This window comes from Orcinus orca, chromosome 10 (assembly GCF_937001465.1).
Source record: "Orcinus orca chromosome 10, mOrcOrc1.1, whole genome shotgun sequence".
Classification (NCBI taxonomy): Eukaryota; Metazoa; Chordata; class Mammalia; order Artiodactyla; family Delphinidae; genus Orcinus; species Orcinus orca.
In genome coordinates, this window is record NC_064568.1 from 2,017,114 (window position 1) to 2,044,354 (window position 27,241).

General features: G+C 55.9%; 1 protein-coding gene across 6 annotated transcripts; it reads left to right on the forward strand.

The window, feature by feature from the left end:
- On the forward strand, positions 1-27,241 carry RAB43 (RAB43, member RAS oncogene family). Of its 6 annotated transcripts, XM_033414090.2 has the most exons (5): positions 232-370; positions 7,909-8,058; positions 8,517-8,681; positions 21,039-21,222; positions 23,608-27,241. In XM_033414090.2, the coding sequence occupies exons 3-5, from the start codon at positions 8,574-8,576 to the stop codon at positions 23,856-23,858; spliced, it is 543 nt and encodes a 180-aa protein (XP_033269981.1). In that variant the 5' UTR covers positions 232-370; positions 7,909-8,058; positions 8,517-8,573; the 3' UTR covers positions 23,859-27,241. The 6 variants fall into 6 exon arrangements, with proteins under 6 accessions (XP_049549677.1, XP_004284379.1, XP_033269981.1 ...); XM_049693720.1 differs by lacking the exons at positions 7,909-8,058; positions 8,517-8,681 and having other exon boundaries at positions 1-370; positions 21,045-21,222; XM_004284331.4 differs by lacking the exons at positions 7,909-8,058; positions 8,517-8,681 and having other exon boundaries at positions 5-370.

The following is a 27,241-nucleotide window of genomic DNA, read 5'->3' on the forward strand; positions in this document are numbered from 1 at the left end:
GCCGGCCGGGCTGGCCGGGGCGGGCCGGGGCGGGCCGGGGCGGGGCGGCCGGCGGGCGGTGGCGCCCCTTCCCCAGGTGTTGCGGCGCTTCCACGTCGCCAGGCGGCCCGCGGCTTGCGCGAGCCCAGGCCGCCCCAGCGTCCGGAGCGCCGGCCCTTGGGCTCCCGCGGCCATGGCGGGGCCGGGCCCGGGGGACCCGGACGAGCAGTACGATTTCCTGTTCAAGCTGGTGCTGGTGGGCGACGCGAGCGTGGGCAAGACGTGCGTGGTGCAGCGCTTCAAGACAGGCGTCTTCTCCGAGCGCCAGGGCAGCACCATCGGCGTGGACTTCACCATGAAGACGCTGGAGATCCAGGGCCAGCGGGTCAAGGTGGGAGGCCCGGCTCGGGGCCGCCGTGCAGCCGGGCCCCATGGCGCTAGGGGTCGGCCAGGGCCCTGGAGGGTCTCCCCGGAGGGGTCGGGGTCGGGGGCCGCGGCGAGCACCCGACTGGTCCTTGGGGGCTGGGGTCCCCTCTGGCCCCCTGTCCGAGCAGGCCTGGGCCTGGGCGTTGGGGCCGGCCTCTGGGCTCAGAGCGCGGGCCTCGGGGCGCTGGGGTGCGCGTGCTGGGGGGAGTGCGGAGGAGAGGCCCTGCCCTCCGAGCTACACGCCGGGGGACTTTGCTCCAGAATAGCGTCTCCGGTGCCTGGCGGCAGAGCGCCTCGGGTGCGGGCACGGGGGGCGCCTGGCAGGCCTACCCCCGCCCCACCGCGGTCGAAGGCCCCAGCTCGGCCCTCGGGGGGGGACCCCAGGCAGAAAGGGACACCCCCACGACTAGGAGGGACCAGGAAGTAGTTGCTTCTAGGACCGGAGGGCCAAAACTTTTTGTCAGAATTTCCGGCCTGGCCACGCCTCCCTGCAGTCTCTTTGTGGACCTGGTGGTGGAACTTTACTCGGCCGGGGCGGCCCGGGTCCCCTCCCCCAGCTGCAGCCCGATAGGAACTGAAAACTTCACGGGCCCCGGAAGGTGGGGGAGAGGACCGAGGTTTGGCAGTGGCTCCGCACTAAACCGGCAGGATGTGGCTGCCACAGAGTCCTGGCAGTGGTCAGATAACTAATATTTGTGATTAGTGAATCAGTTTCTTAACCTGGGTGTCAGCTCTCCCGAACGGAGTGAGAGACCATTGTTCTTGCTCGGGAACTTGACTGAACTGCGCCGGACGGAAATCCTTTCCCCTCTTTGGTGGATTTGAGTTCCCACCGACTCCGGGACGGCTCCTAAGAGCCCTGGGCGGGGCAGCACAGGGCCAGGGCATCTCCTGGTATCTCCGTGTTTTCAGGTGGAGCCGGGTGATTGAGTCCCGTGAGCCCCGATACTGTGGCACCGGGCCTCCCTGGGCTGCTGTGGGCCTGCTACCGGTTGGCTTTTGGCAGGATGCTTAGCTCTTTATTTCTGCAAAATTGGGATAATTTCTCCCTCCCGACCCAGCATGGAGAAAACGTCAGCCAAAAGCCTTTCCATGCACACGGTGCCTTTGGAGTTGATGTGACAGGGGAAGCGGAAACTCCCTGCCAGAAGGGTTGCTTTTTTTTTCTTTTCTTTTTTTAACAGTCTTTTGGGTTTCTGTGTGTTTTGAGTCTCCTTAGGATAGGAAAAAAGAACAAGGTGTGGCAGGCAGCTTTGAGTCATTATTCGGGACCACCCTTTGGAGCAGGTGGCGAGGGAAGGCTGTGGGATGGGGTCCACGGATAAGTCTGTGCCCTGAGACACTGCCAACAGCCACGGGGAAGTGGCGAGTTGAAGGATAGGCGTAAACAATCGGGCTGCCTGCTCCCGCTCCCCTCCCTTCCCCCTCTCCTCCCCTCCCCTCCCCCTCCCCTCCCCTTTCCCCTTCCCCTTCCCCTCCCCTTTTCCCTTCCCCCTCCTCTCCCCTTCCCCCTCCTCTCCCCTTCCCCCTCCTCTCCCCTTCCCCCTCCTCTCCCCTTCCCCCTCCTCTCCCCTTCCCCCTCCTCTCCCCTTCCCCCTCCTCTCCCCTTCCCCTCCTCTCCCCTTCCCCTCCTCTCCCCTTTCCCCTCCCCTCCCTCCCCTCCCTCCCCCTTCCCCCTCCCCTCCCTTCCCCCTCCCCCACCTTCCCCCTCCCCCACCTTCCCCCTCCCCTCCCTTCCCCCTCCCCTCCCCTCCCCTTCCCCCTCCCCTCCCCTTCCCCCTCCCCTCCCCTTTCCCCACTCCCGGTGCTGACAGTGGTCAAGGAGGGGCTGGGTGTTCCTGTTTACCTGGCGAGATAACCTGTGCCGGAGCCCTGGGTGCACTGTGTACCGAGCACAGGTTATGCAATGCAGGGCAGGCACTTCGAGATTTCTTTTCCTGCTAGTCACCTTCAGATTGTTCTACTTGGGAGGCAGCCGGGTGGTTCTGGGATCAGGAGAGCAGTGTAGGCATGGTAACCCCCCTAAGAGTTAATAGCGGCCACCCCTCTCAAGAGTCTGATGTGTGCCAGCTGTTTTACAGATGTGTTCTTGTGATTAACCCCACCTCACACGGGGCAGGCTTCCCCAGGCACACAGCTGGGAAGTGACAGACGTGCAAGTTTTCTTCCAGCTTTTCAGGCTCCAGGGCGTTGGGGTCTTTCCCTACACCAGACTGCTGCTTCTGATTGCGTGGAGTGGGAAAGCCTGTGCACGTATTTACTTCTTGATCTTGCAGCCAGAGAATCCTGAGGCCCAGGCACTGAAGAGGCTGTGAATTGCAGTTGGGTGGGTGGGGTGAGAGGACAGCCTCCCTGGCCCTGGGTGCTGGGCTCTCGGGACTCAGCGGGGGCAGGTCATTTTTCCTCACCCATAAACTATATCTGGGGTGTCTTCCAGCAATGTGATTTTAAAGAAATCAAGTTTATTGACGTTCAGCTGACACACAGTAAATGTGCCTCGTTTCAGGTGTCGAGTTCTGTGAATCTTGACAGACCTGTGCAGTCCTGTCACCACCACCACATTCAGAGCATAGATTCCTTCCATCAACCCGGAAAGTTCTCCCGTGTCCCTTTGTGTCAGCGTCCTCCCTTCACCCCAGGCCCTGGCAACCACTGATCTCTTTTCTGTCCCTATAGTTTCAACATTGTGGTTTTTAACTGGAACCTTTGAGGAACCAGAGTTTGTCGTCGTTGTTTCTGCAGAAAGCATGTTCACATCAGGGATTTAGTTTAAAACCTTCCCAGGCCCGTCTGGGGTCCAGCAAAGCATCCAGCAGGATCTCAAAGCTGCCTATCCTGTGCTTGCTGGCTCTTGTTAGCTCTTGAGGAACCTCAGGGAGAGATCACCTAGCGCTTTTCCAGCTGCTCTGTGCTTGGGGAGCTGCGGACTGAAGCGGGGAGGCCGAGAGACCGCAGGTTAAGAAGGGCCTTAACTAGCTTACTTTTATCCAGTTTTATATTGAGGTTCCGCATGTCCTTGACTGAAGAGTTCTGCTGCTAAAAAAAATTAAAAGTGGGGAACATCACAGATTGAATTAAATCCCTTTATTTCTATAGTCACTTCCTCTTGCGACCAGAATGACATCCCAACAGCTGACCTGGAGAGCTGGGCCCCTGTCTGCCTCGGCCACTTCATCTCCCTGCCCCTGCCCCACACTCAGTCCCCAGCCTCACTGGCCCTTTCTGTCCTTCCAACATGCCTGCCTCAGGCCCTTTGCATCTGCTGCCCTGCCTGCCACATTCCACCCCCAGATCCCCATGTAACAGCTGCTTCATCATTCGGCTGTCACTGCACAGGCCACCTCTTCAGAGAGGCCTTCCCTGACCTCCCAGCCCCTCCGTCCCATTACGGGGTAGGTTCATAGCATTTACCAGGACTTGACATTCCCTCGTTTGTGGTTCTCTTCCGTACGGTTTCCGCTCCTTGAAAGTGGACACCGCCTTGCGTACCTGTGAATCCCCACACCTACAATAGTGTCAGACACACGGTGCTCACTACCTGTGTGTTCATTGATTTTTATTTATAGGGAGGAAGCTGAGGCCACAATAAAGGAAGTGACCGACACGCCCAAGGCCCCACACAAGTCAGTGGCAAAACCAGGCTTTGAACCCAGGGTCTCCCTGGCTCCTTGTTGCAGCGCCTATTTTTACACTTGACTACACTTCTGAGTCCCTCTCAGTTCGTAACGATGACCCTGAGATCTGCACGTTAATGACTCTAGCGAAAAGACAGCTGTGGTCACCGCACTTGGAGAGAAGCAAATGGAGTTGGGCATTTTCTAGATTTTCAGGAATGAGGGTGGAAACCCCAAGGAGTTTCAGGGTGCTGTCAGCTAACAGAGCAACAGGCAGCCCTGGGCAGCTCCCGTAGCAGCCCTGCTGGTGGGAAGGCTCTGGCGGTGGCGTGAGCCCCCGGGTGGCCCTGTGTGAGTTCACTGGGCTTTAGCTGTGCAGGCTGAAGCTGGGGGCAACTCTGGGAGCTGCTGGCCTCTCAGCGGTGATGTCTCTGCAGGAGAACCCTGGACTAGGTGTCCAAAGGTCTGTTGCAACCTCATCCTAGCCCTGGCCAGTTCCTTGTCCCTTCTTGGAGCCGCGGGCTTCGTCCTTTTTGAAATGGAACGAATGATCTTTGCTCTGCCTACTTCTCAGGGTTGTTGGACGGCTATGGACATGCTCAAAATAGTTAAAAATTCCCCTTGTATGTTTTTGGATAATTCATCCACATGGTTCAGAATTTCAAAATTTCAAAGACATAAAAGGGCGTACCGTAAAAAAACACAACCACCCTCCTTTCCATTTCTGACGCCCTGTAAGAGAAGGCAGACAATGCTACCCATCTCTTGTCTATCTTGAAAGTGCTATTGTGAATAAAACCAAAGAATTACAAACATAAGAGATTATTTGATTGTTGCTGTTGTTAGCATTTTCCTCCCTAGGGATTATTATTAGGATTATTTCTTAACCTGCCCCTCCCCACCTCCCCATCCCCCGGGAAATCTCAGCCGGTTCTAAATCCTGAACACATCCGAGTTCTGCTCACCCACCCTTATCTGGGACGACACAAAGGCCTGTTATGTAAACTGGTCTGTGCACCTCACAGGGGACGCGCACACGGGTCGGCCCTGAACAGCTGCGCCCCTTTATTCGGCCTTCTGTCGGGGTCACTGTCCCCATGCTGGGAAGGCAGCCAGGGTCCTCCCACACAGAGCTCAGTCTCTGCCCTGGGGCCCAGGCTCCACGTTGCGGGACCTTGCGCTCCATCGCTCTCCTGGTCTGAAAGTGCTTCTTTTTTTTGTTGTTGTTGCGGAGCACAGGCTCCGGACGCGCAGGCTCAGCGGCCATGGGCCAAGGGCCCAGCCGCTCTGCGGCACGTGGGATCTTCCCGGACCGTGGCACAAATCCGTGTCCCCTGCATCGGCAGGCGGACTCTCAACCACTGTGCCACCAGGGAAGCCCAAGAAATCTGTTCTTGATGCCGGTGACAATCATCCTCATGGCAAAACGAACCTGCCTCCTGAGGTTTCTGCCAGTTCCGAGGCAGCACGTGCTGTGGGAAATGGTGGAAAGGGGGCCAGTGGTAGAACCTCGGGCCCCAGGTCACAATCTTGGCTTTGCCGCCTGGGGCACGTCGCATCACCGCTCCTGATCTGTTCACCTGTCAACCCCGAGCTTAAGGACCTGACGCACAGCAGAGCATCAGCAGGTGGGAGCTGACACGGGCGTGGGTCCCCAGAGAGAGATGGTGGCCTGGGGCTCGGGAGGCTCAGCTTCTCAGCCTGGCTGCCCAGCTGCCCTTGTGCACTGATCTGCTTCCCCAGCTATGAAATGAAGGCAGAATCCCCATGTCCATGCCGTGGAGGGCCGCTGTGTATGAAAAGGCGAGCCCACTGGGGTCACAGGGGGGTGGCATCGCCCAGACCGGGCCTTCTCACAGCTCAGGGCCTCCACCTGCCTCCTTTCTTTGCTTCCATCCCTCTGGTGTTTCGGCCTGTTTGCGTTTTCCTTCCTTCTGTCAGCCCTGTGTGGCCCTTGCAAAGAGGCTTTGGGCGTGAGGGATCGTGAAGCTTAGTAGTTAGGGGGCAGCCCTCCCTCCCTGAGTCCCCCATCTCCTGAGTTTTCACCACTGTTCTCGTGCTCTGTTCTGCCTGGTCCTTGCAGCCACCCGGTGAGACCCCATTTCACAGACGGGGAGATAAAGGTCATGTGCGGCAGGTCTGAACCAGAACCTTGCCTGCCAGCTCCTCGTGTGGCGCCTTTTCCTCATTGCTGTTCACGCCCTCTACCACTACCAGCCGCCACACGCACGTGTGTGAGCTCATGCGCGCGCAGGCGCACACAGACACATGTACATGAACACACGCATGGAAAGGTTTGGGACCAATGTGAAGTCTGGGCCGTCGTGTATCACTTGCATTTTACATTTTCTTACATTTTGATTAGCGGGGTCACATCAACATACTGATGCCATCTGCTTGTTAAACAAATCCTTATTAATTCAGATTAGTTGGCAGAAGTGGTGCTTATGGCCAGTGTGAACAAAAGAAAGTGCCTGCCTTCTAGAATGGCCTACGTAATGCTGGGGTTTTTTTTTTTTATAAATTTATTTATTTATTTTCGGCTGCGTTGGGTCTTCGTTGCTGCGCGCGGGCTTTCTCTAGTTGCGGTGAGCAGGGGCTACTCTTTGTTGCGGTGCGTGGGCTTCTCATTGCAGTGGCTTCTCTTGTTGTGGAGCACGGGCTCTAGGCGCGCGGGCTTCAGTAGTTGTGGCTTGCGGGCTCTGGAGTAGGCTCAGTAGTTGTGGCACACTGGCTTGGTTGCCTCGCAGCATGTGGGATCTTCCCGGACCAGGGCTCGAACCCGTGTCTCCTGCATTGGCAGGTGGATTCTTAACCACTGCGCCACCAGGGAAGCCCCGTAATGCTGTTTTATTGAACGTACAGCCAGTGCTGGTAGGTAGAGGCGTCTGCAACCTGCTCTGGGGATGTAGTGAGTCGGGACCGTTAGTCACTAGCAGCGCCCTTCTCCGTGGGTTACATAAGCATCCCCTCCCTTCTTACCTGTCCTGCTTGGCCTTGCAGGCCTCCCTCTCCTACCCCAGGAAGAGGTCAGAGTAGCCCTAGACCAGGTATGTGACTTTCCACACAGGTTGTTTAAAAGGCAACAACCTGGAGCTTAGATGTGTCGCTAGGACCTGTCCCTCTCAAAGTGGTCTCCTTGGGAAACTGCATAAGTATTTCCGGTTGTGGGATCACAGGGTGGGTCTGATGACTCAGAAGGGTCAGAGGCCACTGGAGCAGAGCCTGCCACGCTGTCAGGAGGCCTTTGGTCCCAGATGAGATCTGACTGTGAAAGCAGAGTCCAGGCTCACGTCAGGCCGGCCTTGCCCGAGGGCAGTCGCCATGTGTGGGTGACAAGGTTCATCCTGATCCCAGAGGCCTGCAACGGTGACCTCCACCTCACGGCGGACAGTTGGCGGGTCATTTCCCTTCCGCATGTCAGTTTCCTTGGGCGCCATGTGAGGAGGCTGGACCACATCACTGAGGGATTCCATTTTCCTTGAGGAAAGTTCCTTGTAGTTTCAAGCCAGGTAGTCCCCACCTCTGCCTTTTTTTATGTCTGAGAAGTGTAAAAATCAGATTTTTTTTTTTTTTTTTTTTTTTTTTGCAGTACGCGGGCCTCTCACTGTTGTGGCCTCTCCCATTGCGGAGCGCAGGCTCCGGACGCACAGGCTCAGCGGCCATGGCTCACGGGCGCAGCCGCTCCGCAGCATGTGGGATCTTCCCAGACCGGGGCACGAACCCGTGTTCCCTGCATTGGCAGGCGGACTCCCAACCACTGCGCCACCAGGGAAGCCCCAAAATCAGATTTTTTTTAAATTAAAAATACTCTGTTTATATTTTTCAGTGAAGCACTTTTATTGTTTTGGTTTAACTTGTTTTTTACTCTCGGGTTTTAAATCTGTAGTGGGGACACGAACAGTGGATGATTTCATGATGAAAAAAGTGGGTCACAGGATAAACTTCAGTTTGCCAGCTATGAATTGTCAGTGTCTGCCATGTTTGCATTACAGATGAAATACATGGGAAAAATCAACCTTAATATTGAAATCACAAGGTAAATACCTCAGTGTAAACCCCAGCTCTGCGGTCTGCATCAGGTTATTTTCCCCAGAATAAGCTCTTGACCAGTATTGGCTGAATGAAGGAGCGAGGGAGGGAGAGGGCGGGGCGGGGGGCGGGGAGAGGCGGAGGGGCATGTCTGCGCCGGAGGTGGGTCCGGAACCTCAGCTTGCAGAGTGGGGTCCATGCAAGAGCCGGGGAGATGGAAGGCCCCCGTGTGCTAGGATGCCTGGGGCAGTTTGCTCTGTGTGTGTGTACGTGTGTATGTACATCAACACGTTATTGTTTTGCTTTACGTAAGTCAGCCTTACCTGACCATCCTGTCCAAAGTAGTACTCCACCAAGTTCCTTTTTAAAAAAATCTTTATTGAGATATAATTCATATACTGTGAATTCCCCCATTTAAAGTGTGCAATTCAGTGTTTTTTTCCTGTTGTTTTGAATACTCACCAGGGTCAACTTTAGGGTATTTTCATCACCCAGACAGGAGCCTGGTAGCTATCAGCAGTCATGCCTGTTCCACTCTTCCCCAGCCCATCTCTGTGGAGCTGCCCCTTCTGGACACACGTGTACATGGAACCACACACTGTCGCGGGGTCCTTGGGTCATGTTTTTGAGGTCTGAGTTACTTTTCATCCCTTCCTCGCCCTGCTTAGTTTTTCTTCCTAGCACTCCATCCACCCCCCAAGTCACACTCACCGTGTCGTTCTGTGCGTCTGCACCTGACACTGTGCCTTCCCCGTGTGTCCTGGCAGGTGAGTAAAGCACTCTCTCCAGGTGATGGGATATTCCCATTCATCCTCTGTGAACTCAGTAGGTGTAATCAATATGAAAAGTCCCGTGTTCCTGAAGCTCTGTGGGATTTGCTTGTGTTGCTTCGATTCATTCCTTCTTGTCCTTCTCCCTGTTCTCTGGAGGTTGCGCAGGGCGGGAGCTGGGCTTAGGGTCTGGCCTCCGTAGTGACAGCGTGTTCTGCTGTGCTGTGTTCTGGCAGCCCGTGCCCCACCTTCCAGATCCCTGATTTACTTTTCAGCTGCCTCTATTCCGATGTTCATTTCATCTTTTAGTTTCTGTATTCTGACAATTACGTTTTTCATTTCCCAGATCTCCAGTTGGTACTTTTTCCCATCAGTAAGATTTTCATTCTCAGGATATTATTAACACTTCTGTTCTTCCCAATTTTTCACTATGAAAAAGTTTAAAAATATAGGAAAGTTGGAAGGATAACATAGTGAGCCCCATATATGCTCTACATAGATTTAACAATTGCTTGTGTTTTGCTGAATTTGCCTTATCTTTTTGTATGTGTAATATAAATTTTTTTATTTGAAAGTAAGTTGCAGATAGCATGATACTCCACCCCTGGATACCTCGACATACAGCTTTTGAGAATAAGCACAGTGTGTTATCATACCTAAGCAAATCATTGTTTCTATCAGCATCTACTTAGTCCATTTTTAAGTTTCCCCAACTTCCTCCAAAATGTCTTTTATAGAGTTTTCCCCCTTGAGCTGGAGTCCAGTGTGGGTTTAGTCCAGAACGATGCCTCACTTCTGTTTTGATGACTGTTGTTTTTTAAGAGTCGCTTTCTGGATTTGTCTCCCGTTTCCCTCGTGGTGTCTTTTCCCTTGTTCCTCTATCCTTTGTATTTTCTGTAAGCTGGAGGTTGAGTTTAGAGGTTCAGAGACACTCGGGTAGAAGGGTTTTGGCGAGAATGACTCACGGGTAATGTTTGCACCCACACTGCCCCACGGCAGGCGGGACGTGATGAAGGTCCCCCGCTGGAGGTGAGGCCAAGCTTGATCTCCACTCACATTTATTGTTAAAGATTCCTTTTTGCTCCATTTTCCTTTGTTTCTTGGGTTATAATTTAAGAGCCAGGGCCTTGAGCTGGCCTCTTCTCTCTGGAGCAACAGACAAGTTAAGTGAGATGAAAAGGGAAAAACACCTGAAACTTAGAAGGTGCTCTGTCGAGCTTAACTGTGGTTGTTGGCTGGAAGTTTCCATGTGACACCCAGGACAGAAACTGCACGTCAGTGGGTTCAGGGTTTGTTCTGTGAGTACCTCCTCTCTCCCAGGTGCTGTTCTGAGTACCTACAAAAGGAAGACACATGAGATGTGTCCCTGTGCCTCGGAGCTCATGTCTGGCTTGGGCGACAGACGTGCAAGCACCTAAGTAGCATGAGTGCCGTCCATACTGCTGCTGCAGGGACTGAACTGCCAAACCAGGAACCGAATCATGCGGCCTTACAAGCACACGTGTGTTTACTGTGGCCATAGCAGGACCAGATATCTGAAATTCGGACTGTTCCTGCTCGGGTGCCGTGCTGTCACGGGGCTGCTTGCCTGGTGCCCAGGACACAGACGATGCGCAGTCCTCTTCCCGGGCTTGGAGGTGGGCGTTGAAGGAGGACAGTTCCCAGTGAGGAAAGACAGGGGCTGTGCTCCAGGGCCGTGTTCGTGTGCAGCCCCGCAAGCAGGAGAGGGCCTGGTGTTCATCCAGTCAGGGGAAGTGGGGCCCCGTGGGGCGTGGGAGCCGCCTTCCGGTCATGCTGGAAGGTATGCTCTGGGCCAACGAGCGAATGGGTTGGCTTTGTCTGATGCTGGGTGGTGGCCCAGCCGCAAGTCCTGGTCCGGGTGCTGCGACCCCTGCTCTTGACCTCCCTGGGGGGCACAGACTGCTGCCTGACGTCCTGCCTGGGTTTCGTCCCCATGTACCCCATTGTGCCTGAAGGGGCTACAAGCAGGTAAGAGGCCACCTGTGAGTCCCACCTTGGTCGCCAGCACAGGGCCACCAGCTCCCCAGGCCCTCCTCGCTGCACCGGGAGCTCGGGCTGCCCACATCCCCCATGGGCGGAGGCTGGGCCTTTCTTCCCGCCAGGACTTAAGGACAGGCTGACTGATTCTTGCAGGAGGAGGGGGTTTCATGAAAAAAGCACAGGACATGGTCTGTGGAGGAGCCGTGCACACAGCGAAGGGCACAGGTTTCAGAGTCAGACTGAGCTCTCCTTTCCTGTGCCCTGGGACCCGTCTTGTAAAAGGCTCTGAGATGCACCTGCAGGGCTGCCTGAGGATGGAATGTACCGAGACAGGGAGCTCCGGCACAGTCAGCCTGGAGGGGCTCACAGCGCGTCTGTCACCTTCATCACCTGGGTTCCCACCACTGTTCCCAAGATGCTGGAGGTGAAACACAGATGCCAGGAAGCCATCTGATCACCCTTGGTCCCCTGGTTGGCGGAGCAGGGCGGGGAACCAGGGGTCCCGCCTCCCTTCTTCCAGTGGTGGTAGCTCTACAGGGAGAGCTGCATGGTGACAAGGGACACAGAAAGTTGCCTCTGACCCTGGGATCCTGAGCAGTCGGGGCGGGAGGAACCTGGGCCCAGGAATCCGTCCGCAGCCCTTGTCAGCCGCTGGGAGGCGCGTCTGTGTCAGGTCCGCGCGGCCCCCGTCCAGTGTTGCTGCCCCGGTTCTCCTCACTTAGGCTCCATCCCCTCCTGCCTGTCTCACCCGCTAACACATTGGAGGTTTTGCAGGGTCTTACCGTCGCTTCTGGCAGTGCACCTGCCTCTCGGCCGAGGCTTGTTTTCAAGCCAGGGGCTGAGCTCTTCCCTGAGGACTGAGGCAGAAGTGACAGCGGCTGGCCGGGGAGTAGCTTGCAGACCACCTCCTGGTTCAGACTCCCCACATTCCGAGACACGATGAACAGCAGCATGGGGGCTCGTATTTGGGTCTCTCCAACCAGTTCTTGGAGTTTTGTCTTGAGAACTAATTTTTCCAAAGCCCCTCTCTGGTATGAAGAAACAAGGAGCTTCCCACTGCCGGCCTCATCCTGTGGGAGAAAGGCTGTTCCGATAAAATCCTCTTCTGTTTCCCTCGGGAGGGATGGTGCTGGACAAAGGTTCTGGGACCTGAATCGCCAACTGTGAAGTTGATTTTATTTATTAGGTTTATTTAACCTACTAAGCAGAATTGACTTCCCACTGGGACACATGGGAACCCTCTCTGGAGAGCAGCCCTTGCCCCGCCAGCCTCATCTCGCTCCCACTGGCCTGACCGCAGGACCCGCCCTCAGAGGGCTTCCTTCCCGGTCAGGCGCCTGCTCTGCGCCAGGTTGCAAAGGAATGAGATGGGGTCTGTCCCCACCAGAGCCCGTTCTTTGTTTTATTTGTTATTTAATTTTTGGCTGCGTTGGGTCTTCGTTTTTGCACGCGGGGCTTTCTCTAGTTGCGGCGAGCGGGGGCTAGTCTTCATTGCGGTGCGTGGGGTTCTCATTGTGGTGGCTTCTCTTTTTGCGGAGCACAGGCTCTAGGCGCGTGGGCTTCAGTAGTTGTGGCGCACGGGCTTCAGTAGTTGTGGCTTGCGGGCTCTACAGTACAGGCTCAGTAGTTGTGGCTCACAGGCTTAGTTGCTCCGCAGCATGTGGGATCTTCCCAGACCAGGGATTGAATCCGTGTCCCGTGCATTGGCAGGTGGGTTCTTAACCACTGCGCCACCAGGGAAGTCTCCAGAGCCCGTTCTTGATGGCGAGAGGCAGAGTTACAAACCAGGAGCCCCGCACATACAGCCCTGGGCCAGTTCCCACCGTGAACCGTTTCGTTTGGCCTGCTCAGTGGTGATTTGCTGGTTTGTTTTTTATTGAATTTCCTTTAGGCAGGATATCCTTTTCTGTCACCTTGCTGCATTTTATGTTCCCTTCCTGGCCCCCAAAGGCACCCAAGTTTGGGACAGGTGACATCCTCTGTGGTGTATGCTGTCATAGAGGCAAGAGTAAAGGGCTGTGGACCACGAAGAAAAGAAAGCTGAGTCCGCTTGGTGTGGGGCCCAGGCCTGTGCATCGGGGAAGCTCCACTGACCAGGTGACCTTGAACTGGGGCCCTGACGGTTAGGTAGGAGTTCACCAAAAGGTCAAGAGGAATGCAGTCTATCCTAGAAAAGGAGATAATGGCAAAATGGTAACACCCTTCATGGGTGTGGGGACCCAGAGGGACAGTGTTAACTGGGAGGTGTTAGGTGTGGAGCTTAGAAGGGAAAATAGCCTCGTCCCTCACCTCGATACCATACTTCCCCTTGAAATTCCCACCCCACAGGTCTGAAACTCACCTGACTGACCCCTGCAGAGCTGGAGGGGGGCAGCTGCCCTCTCCCGAGCATCCGTGCTCTGGGAGCCCTTTTCCATCCTGGCCGGGCCTCAGTCCTACCCTCTGTGCCCCAAAGATGCTTCCGGACTTCACTCTGGGTATCAGCAGGCCAGAGAATTTCCCCCAAAGTCAGATGAGACAGGCTGGCTGGGAAGGTCGGAGAAACTGGCGATGTGCCCGGTGGGAGGTGGGTGGCAGGTGGGCGTCGGGGAGGGGGCTCGGGTGTGATCCGTGAACGAGGCCCCCGTCTGTCTGTCCAGTGAGTGCAGGTGGAGAACTTCCAGGTGGGGAAGGAGGTGGGCGGGGGTGGTGGCTTCAATTTGGCAGGCAGGTGCTCGTCCAGCCGATGGACCGTGTATTCATCGAGCACCTTCTACCTGGCTTATGCAGAAAGCCAGCCAGACACAGCCCCTGCCCTCAAGAGTCCCACGTGAGGTAGGGACAGTAAACATTTAAGAAGTGTGCGTGCACGCCTGTGTCCAGCCAGGCGGTGCAGAGGCTGAGGCCGGGCCGTGGGGTGCGGGGCTGGGATGGCGAGGGTCTGGGACGAGCGTTTCAGGCAGGGGCCTTGATGCGACCTCCCGGGAGCTGGGCACGCGGGGTGGGCGACGGCAGGAAGTCGGGGCCTGTGGGGCCTGCAGGCGATGCGGAGGGCTCGGACGATGCACTTGAGGGTGGAGGCCGGAGAGCGGAGGGGCTGCAGGATCTCAGCCGGGTTCTGGCGGCTCCACAGTGGCTGCTGTGCGGGGCGTGGGCCGGGCGCTGGGCGGGTGGAGGCCGTCCGCAGGGAGCCTGGCGCCGGCTTGGCTGTGATGCGTGTGAAGGAGCGGGAAACGCAGAGCAGAGGGGCCTCCACACCCGTGATTTCCTGGGCGCTGGGCTCCTGCCGAGGTCTGTGCTGGGGAGCAGGCAGGCAGATGGGCTCGGACCCAGCACGACGTCGAGATGCCTTCCTCGGCCAGTCACTGCACCTCCAGAGCCGGCTTTCTCCTCTGTGACGTCGGGCTCACGGTCTCTGCCCACAGCCCCGTGAGACCCCGGGCGAGGCCGGCACCCGCCACGGGTCCCCGCACTACCCCTGCACAGGTCCCCACTGCGTCCACGCGGCACTTCTGCTCTGGTTTCTAATTTTCTTTTTTTTTTTTTTTAAGTTTTTGGCTGAGTAGTTGTGGTGCACGGGCCTAGTTGCTCCACGGCATGTGGGATCTTCCCGGACCAGGGATCGAACCCGTGTCCCCCGCAATGGCAGGCGGACTCCTAACCACTGCGCCACCAGGGAAGTCCCTGCTCTGGTTTCTAAGGCAGAGCCCGGGCCTGTGCTGCCCAGGAGATGGCTCAGGACGGTGCTGCTCTGCTCGTCTGGGTCTCCGGTAGCTCAGGTGTCTGATAAGCCTCATTAACCTTCTCACCAGCCTCCCTGGGGCCCTGCCTGGTGGAGGAGCTGTGCTTAGCTGCCCGGAAAGCGGGGCCGCTCCCAGCCTGCCTTCACCCAGCTCTTGGAACACAGCGGGCATTCGGGCCAAGCCATAGGGCTGCCTCTGTAGGACCGTCCTCCACCCAGCAGCCGGCAGCTTTACAGACATAAGTCGGGGCACGTCCCGGCTTTGCCTGGGCTCCCTGAGGACAGCCGTAGGCAAGAGTGTGCGCGGAGCTCATCTGTTTCTAGAACAGAGAAGGGAGGAAAGGCTGTGGAGGCTGCATTCTCATGTTGGTCCCTCTGTGGACAAGTGGGGCTTGATCGGGCCCGGCATCCCCTGCCCTGCACTGGCTGAGTGTCCGTCCATAGGCTGGCGGGTCCCTCTCATCTGGGTCACGAGTCCCGAGTGCTCGGTGGTTTCCAGCGGGCCTCCCGGGCTAGGATCAGGGAGGCTCGAAGGCTGTTTCTGTGCTTGGCTGGTTACTGTGACAATGGCTAGAGCACAGGGTGCTGCTGAGACACGTGAAGTGGAATGAGAGGCGTCTGATACACATCCCCTGCTTCGGACGATCTGCCCCCGTCTCCCACCACGGTGAAGTAACACCCACCTTAGGCCGTGGCTCCGGCACCGCCGACGGCCTCGCCTTCCGGGGTGCTGCTTTGCTGCCATCTGGCCACGCCGCCCTTGCTGTGTTTCCATCGTGGCAGACAGGCTCTGTCCTGCCTCTGGGCCTTTGTCCCCTGCGCCTGACCACTGTCCCCACGACTGGCAGGAGCCTCAGCCCAGGGGCCACCTTCTGTGACCACCCTGGGAGGTGCTGTCCGGGGAGGCCCTCCCGTTATCTTTGCTTTCTTCAGGGTGCTCGTCCCCCCTCTCTGCAAGTGTCCCACTGGCCTTCTTCTCCTCTGCCTCCTTTTAACTGGAAAGGGAACTCTGTTCCTGTTTCACCCCCTGCAGCGTTGCCAGTCTTTCCAACAGGGACTGGGACATGGCTGACGTTCAGTTCGTACTGAATGAACAAATGTGTGGTCGTGCACACAGCCCGGTGTGCCTTTCTTTGAGCCCTTTACGTGTTCCACTTTGCATTAAAGCTCCTTGGCGTGTATTAAAAACGCCAGCCCCAAATGATGCCAGCTCAGTAATACCGTTAAGGGGATGCGTTTATCCAGCCCTTTCTCTGCGCTCGGCTCTGAGCACACTTGAGTCTATCATTCACCCTTACGGCACCATTTTTGACAGATGAAAAGTGAATTAGGTTTTAGCCTGCAGACACCAAGGTGGGAAGTGACGGGACTGGTTCAGGATCTCAGGCTGCCGGGCCCGAGCACTGACCCTGCTTTTCTCTTCCCCTGGCTCTGATGTGGGGAAGTAGGATGAGAGTATTACCAGTCATGAGAAGGACCTACTTTCCAAAAATATTTCCTCCATTACTGTCCAGATTTCACGAGTTGGTTGACCCAGATACCGTAATCTGTAGCTATTGTGTTGGGTTTTTATTTTTAATTGTTATCGGTTACACTTGTGTATGATGGTTCAACAAGGCTTGGTCTCCAGATACTCCCCTCTGCCCCCAGCCTCTAGGGTCAACCACTTCCGGCTCTTCTCTGTTTCTCCTTCTCTTGCTTGTGTTGCTACCCCTCCTCCCCCAGGTACACGCATCATCTATTGACTTCCTGCTTTGGAAGATGAGGGTTTAACTCTCAGCACTACCCTAGCCCCCATCACACACACGCACGCGTGTGCACGCACGCACACGCACACACACAGACACACACTTTGCATCCTCCCAGTAGAGGTGTGTGGTAATGTTGATTAGATCAGCATTAAGTTCCTTTCAGTTCTATTCGCAAAACATAGCCCCAATTTGATCACTTCTCCCTAACTTCACTGCTACGACTGTAGTCTTTTACCTGGATTATGGCTACAGCCGTCCAACTGAGCTCCCCGTTTCTGTCCTTCCTCTTTTTTTTTTGGCTGCGCGGCTTGCGAGATCCTAGCTCCATGACCAGGGATTGAACCCACGCCCTCAGCAGTGAACCCATGGAATCCTAACTACTGGATCACCAGGGAATTCCCTGTCCTTGCTCTCTTTTGATCTGTTGTCCATACAGTAGTCAGAGTGATCCTGTTTAAAAATAAATTTGATTGGCTCAAAACTCCCTGGCTTCCCCTTCACTCACAGTGAAGGACAAAGTTCTTGCTGTGGTCTCCAGGGCACTGCATGATCTGGCCCAATTCCTCAGTCATCCCTCATTTCTCTCTCCCTTTTCACTCTGCTCCCAGCACACTGATCTTCGTGCACCAGTCAAGTCTCTGCCTCAGGGCCTTTGCACTTGCTCTCTCTCTCTCCCTGGAATGCTTGTCTCGCAGGCATCTGCACAGCTAGCTAACTTTCTTCAGATCTTTACCCAACTGTTATCTCAATGAGGCCTTCCTATCTAAAACGTCATTCCTCACCATACTTGATAACTTCTTCCCCTGCTTGTTTTTTCCATCTTATCACTATCTAGCATACTGATTATTGTATTACTTATTTTATGATATTTTATTTATATTCTGTATTTCCATATAAACAAATATATATCCGTATTATTATTATCTTACTTAGCATCTGTCTCCTGCCCTAGACTGTAAGCTTGAGCCCAGGAATTTGCATCTGCTTCCTCTGCTCTCTCTGGTACCTAGAACGTAGAGCAGGTGTCCAGTAAGCGCTGTTGAAATGGCTGAATGAACACATTTTGGTTAGTGAGAGCTGTTCACGGCTGAGCCATGTAGCACTATCTTTCATTCCCTGTGCTCCCTAGTTTTTCCTGGTGGTCGTGATCATCTTGTTTCTGCGTGGGGTCTATGTATTTACCATTAACTCAGCTCCAAATCCTCCCCTAATGGGCACACTCACCCTCTCCATCTACCCCACATACTGTGTGATTGTCCCCGCAACGTCTTGCTGCCTCTCAGTTCCATCTTCTTGAAGAAGTCTCTCCCAGAGCGTTCTTAATTTCTGTTTTAGATTTTCTGTGGCTAGAGGAATATCCTGTGGCTAGAGAATATTCTTACAGAAGAATACAATCTTTTGGGATTCATTGAGGCTTATCTTAATATTTAAGATCTTATTTAATCAAAGATTAAATACTTGGTATATTGATTTTTCTTCAAGTTCACTGATTCTTTTTTCTGTCTCCATTCTGCCGTTAAGCTCATCAAATGAATTTCCCACTTACTGTACTTTTCAGTTCTAGAATTTTGACCCTCTTAAAATATGTTTTTAGAAATAATTTCCGTTTCTCTAACTGAAATTCCCGATTTGCCCACTTAGAGTGACATTTTGCTCCAGTTCTTCGAACATATTTTCCTTTAATTCTCTGATTATATTTAAAATAACTGCTTTAAAGTCTTTGTCTACTAACTCCAATACTTGGGCCATTTTGGCCTCATTTTCTATTGACTGCTTTTCTCTCTTGGGGTCAAATTGTCTTTTTTTTTTTTTTTTTTTTGCATGTTTAGCAGGCTTTTAACTGTATACTGGAAATACTGGTTGATACTGGCTAGTGACTCTGCATCGTGTTGGAAGGGCACTGATTCATGTCCTAGTAGTCAATTCAGTGACTGACTGATCACCTTGAACCTGTGTGGCTTGTCTTCATGTCCTGTTAGGGCAGAGAGATGCAAGTCTGACAGTGTTTCTCTAGCCTTTCACCTTGACAGAACGCGGCCTCCAAACCTGAGAGCTTGGTTTAGGGTTTCTTGGCCAGGTGTCGGGAGGCCTGCCTCTTGCCATGGTCCTCACTCGTAGGGCACAGCCTTCCTGATGTCTCAGCTCAATATCTGGGTCCTTCGCAAGGTCCTAAGGAGGCCTCTTCCCCGTGGCTGGGTTGGAAGATCCCCCAGCACTGTTCAGCCTCCACCTCTGGTGTGTTCTCACCCCCGGAGGAGCCGCTCTCTGGTTAGAACCTGGGAGCCTCACCCTGTGTGCGGAGCCCGAGGGCTAGGACCCACCAGGGACCACCCCTCCCCGACCCATCGCTCCTCATTCCAGTCCCACCAGCTGCTCCAGGCTCCATGCCCTGCTTGGAGTCTAGCCGCCTGTCCTGTGGTCAGAAAACCGTCCCCAGTAGAGTGCTGGCAATCGTGAGGCGCCTTCCATGAGTTTTGCTTCTTTCAAGGATTAGGGTCTCGTGCTGTGTTGTTTACATCCTGAAAACAGTAGCCTCCCGTGTTTTTCTCAGTCTCCCGGCTGTTTAAGGAGGGAAGTCTCGACGGCCACTAAATGCTCTTCCAGAACTGGAGGCTCCCGACCGGCCCGCCTCCTGGCTTGCGGCTTGGCTGCTGTCTTGGGATCTCCCTACCACCCGGGGTTTCCCTTCGCCTCTCTTTTGAGTTGAATTCTCTTTCTGGATCCCCCATTTTCTTCGTGTTGGTTGATTTCAGCAGCTTCCTTAGAAAGGGTGACAGGAAGGTAAATTTTTTGAGGCCCCTATGTCTGAAAATGCCTTTGTTAAACCATCGCACTTGACTCAGTGATTAGGTGGAGAATTCTAGGCTGGAAATTATTTTCCCTTGTAATTTTAGGCATCGTTTCATTGAATGTCTAATGCAATATGGATCTTTTCTGTGAAGCCTTCAAACCCGTTTTTCCTTTCTCTCTTTTGTTTTCCCTGCAACTTTTTAGGGTCCTTTCTTCTTCCTCACTGTTCTTGAGTTCCCAAGGCCAAGTGTCTTGTGTGGGTCTGTTTTCCTCCATTGTGTACTTAGTGGGCCTTTTCAGTCAGTTCTGGGGAATTTTCTTGAAGCATTTCTTTGATTTTACTATTCTTTTTTTCCAAAACTCTTACTATCCTGATGGTGGACCTTCTAGGCTGGTTCCACAATTCCTTTTCTCTCTTTTCCATCTCTTTGCATTTTTTTCCCCTACTTGGAAATTCTTCAAGTTTATCTTCCAACGCTTATGTTGCATTTTTCATTTATGTTATATTTTTAATTTTCAAGAGCTCGTTTTTCCTTTCCGAATGTTCCCTCTACTTAAAATAAGAGTGTTCTTTTATCATTTCATGGCCCTTTTCTTATCTCTGAAAACACTGATGATTTTTTTGGAGATTGTTTTGAGAAACTCTGCCTAGTTTCTATTTCCGCCAACTTGCCTTTTCCCGTGTCTGCTTGGCCTCTGTGTTTGATGCTCCCCTCTGGGGTGTGGAGGGGAGTCCTAGGTCGTCTGGATCCCAGGCTGGTGTGGTGCCGAGGTCCCGCCTTTCACGTCACCCCTGCGTGAGCTGTGCCCCGGGGCCTGCTTCCTGGAGCCTCTCACCCTGCGGAGCAAATGGGACGTCTCAGGCGGGGAGTTTGGTTTGGCGAGTCGTGGCCCAGAGTGCATCAACCGGTGGACCCCTCTTGTGAGGCCCAGGAAGAGGTGGTCACCTCCACAGTGCCAGGGCCAGAAGCCCTGCCCGCAGGAACTGTCTGAGGCCTCTGGGTCTGTCCCCACCCTGGACGCCCCTTGAGAACGGGATAGAGAGGCACCCAGAGTGCTTGTGCCAGTGGAGGAGGGTGGATGGCCTGCGGCTCAGGATGTCACCTTCAGGGCCCCGAGGACCTGTGGTCTGCGGAGCAGAGAAGGCAGGCCCTGAGCCGCTGAGAGCCCTGGACCCGCCCATTCTGGTGCCCTCCGCGGCGCAGCCTCCTGGCCCGGGCACAGTGACCATCCAGGTTGGCCCCTGGCCCAGCTTCCGCCGCCCTACCTGGGGTCTCTGCCGCCATCCTGCTGCTGCTGCTGCTGGAAGCCAGGGATGCTCCCGCCCCGCCGGGCACCCATCCAGGGAGGCCCGGCAGCGGCCCTGATGGGTGCTGGTGCAGTGAGGACCTGGGCAGGAGGAGGGTTGGGACCGGGGTTAGGGTTAGCAGGCTGCGCCAGCTGATGGCAGAGGCCGCCTGAGAGGAGCCTCCCCAGGCCGTCCCTGCCCAGCGTGAGCGTCTTCCCTGGCGCCGCTGAGGCAGAACAGAGAGCCCGAGTGCTGGGGGCCTCCCGACGGTGGGGGCAGCGGGCACTCACGGCCCAGAGGGGCAGGCAGTAGACACGGCGCCAGCAGCGAGCCTGGTGTCTAGGGCAGAGAGGATTCGGGGTCCAGTGTGCTTCCCGCCACGGTGCAGAACCCACCCCCTTGTCTTGGGACTCTGGAGGTGGAAACGGGGCTGCCCACCTCCACGTTGCTCCCCCCGTCCTGCTCAGGCCGCTGAGTTGCCTTCCAAGGGCTCAGAAGGCCTCTCCGCTCTGTCCACCTTCTGGCCCGTCCTACGTGGGGCCTGCCGAGCTGTGGCCGGTGGCCTGCCCCCGGAAGCAGCACTTTGGGGGTGGGTCTGGGGGCTCGGCCTCCCCGTCCCCTGTGCTCGGCTGCACCCCCGGGTTCACGGGACCCCTGTTCCTTTAGCTGCAGATCTGGGACACGGCTGGCCAGGAGCGCTTCCGCACCATCACCCAGAGCTACTACCGCAGCGCCAACGGGGCCATCCTGGCATACGACATCACCAAGAGGAGCTCCTTCCTGTCGGTGCCTCACTGGATCGAGGACGTGAGGAAGTACGCGGGCTCCAACATCGTGCAGCTGCTCATCGGTGAGCGGGGGCCCCTGCGGTCCACCCGTCTGTCTGTCTGTCTCGGTCTCTCTCTCCTTTCTAAACAACGGGCAAACAGAGCACAGAGAGGGCTGAGCTTGGCCAGGTAGGAGCGGAGCCAGGACCATGGTCTAGAAAATTCGGGGACTTCCCTGTTGGTCTGGTGGTTAAGACTCTGAGCTTCCACTGCAGGGGGCACGGGTTCGATCCCTGCTCAGGGGACTAAGATCCCACGTGCCACGAGGCGCGGCCAAAAAAAAAGAAACTTCGGATCCTGCTAATCACTTGTAAAGTTACAGTCAAAGTGGAAATGAGACGACGCAGGCCAGGAAGCGGTCGCCACGTGGCCGCACCTTGGTCCAGGCTAGTTCGGTCTTCATCATGTGTGTTCTCATAACCCTGCCTGCTCCTCATGTGTCAGGGACGGGGCCGAGGGTCAGAAAAGTGAAGTCATTTATCCCATCCACATAGCCCGTGAGCATGTAAACGTGGCCGATCGTGATTCAGTGGCCTGCTCTGTCGGCCACCCTGCAGGGGGTGCTTCTCAGGTGTCCACGCCCCTCCCAGCCACTCTGAAGTCTTGGTGGAGGGCAGACGCCGGCACCACCCACAGAGCATCTCACTCGGGAGCACTGGGTGGGCCCACGCGTGTGCATTTCTAACAAGTTCCCGGGTGACACAGTGATCCCACTTTGAGAACCGACGCTGCAGGGGGTGCCGTGACCTCCATTTTACCTTTTCCTCCTGCATAAACTTCTCGGGCCTGGATTCAAGAAGCTTTGGACCATGTGTGTGGTCCCTGGGGTGCTCGTCCCAACAGTCAGGCTGATTCCTCTAAGGTGAGCGAGTGCAGATGGGCCTGGACTGGGGTGTGGGTGTTCTAGGCGGACTGGACTCCCCGGGCAGGAAGGGAGTCCTCCCTACGTGGCCTGATGCTCCCCTTTCATCCAGGACTTTTTAATTTTTTTTGGCCACGCCGCTCGGCTTGCAGGATCTTGGTTCCCTGACCAGGGATCGAACCGGGGCCCCCTGCAGTGGAAGCGCAAAGTCCTAACCACTGGACTGCCAGGGAATTCCCAATCCAGGACTTTTAAAAGAAAACATTCTATCATAGAGCACTCTATACAAGGACATAAAAGGAACAGCGTAACAAACCCCAGATTCAGCAGAGCCGGCAAGTCCTGTCCACGGTCATTTCAGCCCTCGGCCCCTCCCCCGACCTCATACTATTTTGAGGCAAATCCCAACACCAAATGATTTCACTTGCAAATGTTCCAGCATGAATCTATAAAAGATACAAACACTTAAAAATATATAATAACAGTACGCTTTTCACATTTAAAACATACTGACATCTCCTAATACAATCAACTTAGCTGATCTGTGGTCAGATTTATAATTGCTCATAAATGTCACATGTGGTTTTCTTTTCAGTTTGTTGAAATCAGCATCCAAATAAGTTCCTAACATTGAAATTGGTTGCTGCATTGTTTAAGGTTACCAAAGAAATTGTAGATTTTTTTTTTTCTCTTTTTTTGGCCATTCTGCGTGGCTTGTGGGATCTTAGATCCCCGACGCGGGATTGAACCTGGGGCCTGGCAGTGAAAGCAACAAGCCATAACCACTAGACCGCCAGGGAAGTCCCTAGATCTTCATAGATGCTTATCTGTTTTTTTGTCCCTATAATCAGATTATAAAAGTCAATCACTTAGAGACTTAAAAAAAATTCTTGTAGAAATTGGACCAAGGAGCAATTGACCAGATTATTTAAAACATAATGAAACATCTCACACCTCGTGGGAGAAGGAAAGGTGTGCTCTCAGGGGCAGCTGTAGTCTGTGCTCTCATTATCAGAAAAGCAAAATAATCAAAACCCACAATCTTACAGAGAATTAAAAAATTCCAAAGGAAAATATGAGAGCATAAATAATCAGAAAAATGACAAAATTTTAGCCAAAAAAAAAATAGCAAGGCCAGATTTCTTTAACTTCAGCATTGGTGGAGTGCCCACTAGGTGCTAGCTTGTGTCCACTGTGTCATTTAATGTCTGCTCTGCAGAAGGTGGCGTCGTAGATGGGGGACTGAGACTCAGAGATGGAGTGAGTTACCCAAGCGTCACACAGCAGGTGACAGGAAGCTGGCGTCTCTACCTAGGTCTTCTTCCAGCTCTAAGCACCCTGTTCTTTTCACCAAACCTTCCCGCTTCTATTTCTTAGGAAAAAGCAATAAAATGCACAGGCCCCTGGCAAAGATAAGGAAGAGATGAGATGAGGGACTAAAGGATGGGATAAGAGCATTAAAGATAGACTCTCCCGGCTCGCTGCCTTTAGCTGTAGCCGTGCCCACCTGGGCCCTGGGCCTCACCACTGCCCCACCTCCCCGCAGGGAACAAGTCGGACCTCAGGGAGCTGAGGGAGGTGCCGCTGGCCGAGGCGCAGAGCCTGGCAGAGCACCACGACATCCTGTGCGCCATCGAGACGTCGGCCAAGGACTCGAGCAACGTGGAGGAGGCCTTCGTGAGGGTGGCCACGGAGCTGGTCATGCGGCACGGGGGCCCTCTGCTCAGCGAGAAGGGCACTGACCACATCCAGCTGGACAGCAAGGACGTCGGAGAGAGCTGGGGCTGCGGGTGCTGACCGGGGTGCAGGGCAGGCAGGCGGGGCTGCCCCACCTCCTCCCGCCCTGTGGCCTCCTCGCCCAGCCCTCCAGAGCTGGCCTCCAGGGTGCCAGCCAGATAAAGGCCTGGAATTACCCCGCCTGTGGCCTGGATGCTTGATGGGAGCACTGCCCTCCAGGAAGGAAGAAGCAGGATTCCTCCCACGGGAGGCCCTGTTGGCACAGGGTAGGGTGTGGGGCCCTTCCTGCCAGCCAGCTGCTGTCCCCGCCACACGCGGCACGTCCCAGGACTGGCGCGAGCCCAGCGGTGTGGACCTTGGCCCAGGGGCTGGGAGTGGGCCTCCCGGGCTACATGCTGCCTGGTTAGGACCGTTTCACACGAGGCCGCAGCAGGGTGTTGCTTTCCAGGGATGTGGCCGGAGCTCCGGGCCCTCCCAGGGCATTCCAGGGCCTCCTGTGCAGGAGCAACGGCCCAGCAGACTCAGTCCTGAGCTTCGTCCCGGGGTTTCCCTACCTCCCTCCTTCCTTCAAGGCCAGCTCCTGCCTCAGCCGGGCCTCCCTCTCCCATTTCCATGGAGCTTCTTTTCACCCGGACAACGGTGGGTCACGGCCCACAGCGCTCGTCTGCTGGCTTGGGGCCCAAAGTTTTGCCACTCAGGTTGCAAAAGCAGTGAATCCTTTAGCTCTGGCTCTCGGAAGCTGGGGGTTAGTGGGAATGAGATAGGAGTGCGGACATTTAAGGGAAAAGTAAACGCTCGCACCCCTGAGCCCAGCCTGTCCCACCTGACTTGCAGAGATCCTTCGTGCCACGTTCAGAGTGCCAGCTCCCCCGCCGCTCCCAGACCAGCTTAGAGAGTTTCCCGCACAGAAAAGGCGAGGCCCCGGCAGGCCTGGGTCTGGGCCCACCCACTCTAATGGTCTCTGCATACGCTGGACACTGAGGTTAGACAGCAGGGGACCAGGGTCACTGGGGCCCTTGGAAGCAGCACCATTCTCTGGGTGCAGCTCAGAGGAGTGCAGGGACTGGACTGGGGGAGCAGGTGGTCTTCCCAGGCCAATCCCAGTCGCTCCCATCAGCCCAGTTCAGCCCTGCAGGCCCCCCGCCCCAGTGTGGGGCCCCAGGAAATCAGCTGCTCTCAGAGACATGGGTGAGGCCACATCAGGGAGACACAGCCCAGGGCCCCTGAGAGCCCAGAGGTGCCGCACAGCTGCAGTCGGGCTCCCTGCCTTCCATCCCAGCACCTGGTCTGCGTCACACCCTCCCAGGCAGGCCTGGACACAGAGCAGGAAGTCAGACCTTGCCAGGCAGCCCCAGGAGGCGGGTCAGGCAGGGCTGCTGGCCCTTCCAGCCGCGGAGGCTGAGCCTGGTCCTTCCCTGGAGGGGAAGGACGCTGGCCTGGACGGGCCAGGAGCTGCTGAGCAGGGGTCAGCCCGCTGTCGGCCGAGTGGGCTGGGAAGTGGGAGCAAGAAGGCTGCCTGGCTTCCCTCCCCCGTCCCTGCTAATGGGATGGGGCCCAGCCCCTCCACCTGCACTGAGGGGTTCCCCAGAGAGGGGCCCCCTTCAGGCCAAGGGCAGAGGTCCTCCAGCCCCATGACCTCTCTGCAGGGGACTGATGTTTGGGCAGAGCTGGGTGTTCAGTCCAGGCCCAGCTGGGAGAGGAGTCTCACGAAGACCGCCTTGCACAGACCTGCTGCTCTGGGGGGTGGGGTGCATGCAAGGAGCAGCGGCCGGGACTGCGCCCCAGTTCCAGCGAGCACAGGTACTGACCCCGGGCCCAGGGCTGCCTCACAGGGCTTAGGGAAGGAGGGAGGCCCCCAGCTCACCTCCTCCAGAAGGAGCCCTGCCGGGCTGCCGGCAGCATCCGGCAGTCCGCATCCAGGGTGCACAGGTACAGGAAACACCGGTGACAGGGGCTCACCTGCCACCTTGGGCTGTGAGCCATCCCCCTACTCCTGTGCCCGGAACCCTGCACAGGGGAGGTGGCCTCACGGTGGCCCTTCCTCACCCAGAACCAAGGAAGCAGCACTTCACTCTCTCCTTTCACAATCCCAAGGCCCAGTGGGTCTCCTGCCACCCATCCTCCGCACGGAGCAGCCTCGCTCCAGGGCTGTAGCCTAGAACTCAGGGGTCATTTCGGGCTCCCCACTTTCTCCCCCACCCTACAACCGTGCCCCTGGCCCCTCTGCCCAGATGGGCCCCATCCCCTCCCCTGGATGCCTCCTGACCTCCTTGGCCTGGGCTTCCACCAGCCCAGGCACCATCCTGCTGCTGTGAGGGGGGCAGCTATGAAAGGTCCCTCCCCCATCCTGACACCTTCCAGTCGCCCCCGGGCCCTCAGGATGTCCATCCTCACGCGGGTGTCCAAGGCCTCACACAGCTCCGTTCCTTCTCCCTTGCACCGTCTTGCCCACAGGAGCAGCTTCTGTCCAGGCAGACCCCTTCCTGCCCTGCCCCCCTTACCGACCCAGCCCTTGAATACGTGCCATTTAGAATCCCACAGATGACCAGCTGGTCCTTTGCTCATCGTACCCCCTGGCAAGAATGCGTTCCTTCCCTACCCACCCTTGGCCTGCGAGGTTCCCGTCCTGGGCTGAAGCCATTTCCTACTGAGGCTTCCCGTCCTCCGTCTCAGAGCCAAATGCTAGCGCTCAGGGCCTCCCTGGGCGCGCTGCTGGCTGCCTGCTCTGGGGTGCCCTGGCAGGTAGGGGACTCACTACCTCTCTGGGCCTAAGTCCTCTGTCAGATGGGCCCGGACGGATGGACTTGGCCAAGGGACAACGGGGAAGTGTGTAAGACAGCACGGCCCCGCCTCTTCCCTCTCCCAGGGCCTCTTCCTTTGTTTATAAGTTACCCAAGAACAGGAGCAGGTGAGGTCAGGGGTCAGGGGCCAGGAGAGGAAGCCCGGCAGGAGGGCCAGGAAGTGTCCCAGCCATCGGGCGGAGGAGGGCAGTCTGTGGCCTGGGCTGAAGGACCAGAGGAAGGCTGGTGTTTTATACTCCTGGGAGGGGGACAAGCAAGGGACAGGGATCCTGACTCCTGAGCCAGAGAGGTGGGCCCGGTCCAGAGGGCGGGTGGGTGTTGGGGGTGGAGCTCAAGGACACAGGCCCCAGCAGGCGTGAAGCTGGAGGAAATTCCTAATTCACATTGAATGCAGTTACTTCTCCCCGGAGGGCTGCCGAGGCTGGGGCCTCAGAGACCTCTGAGCCTGCACCTGGGCTGGGGTGGGGAGGGCCTCAGCCCAAGGATGCCATTGCATTTGGGGATTTTTCACATTGCCTATTTATGAATATATAAATCTTTATAGCGAATCTATTTTTTAAAACATGGAAAAGTTGCCTTTATGGAGACTTAGCAGAGCCAGAGTGTACGCATTCCTAAACTATTAAACGTTTCTGTAATGAG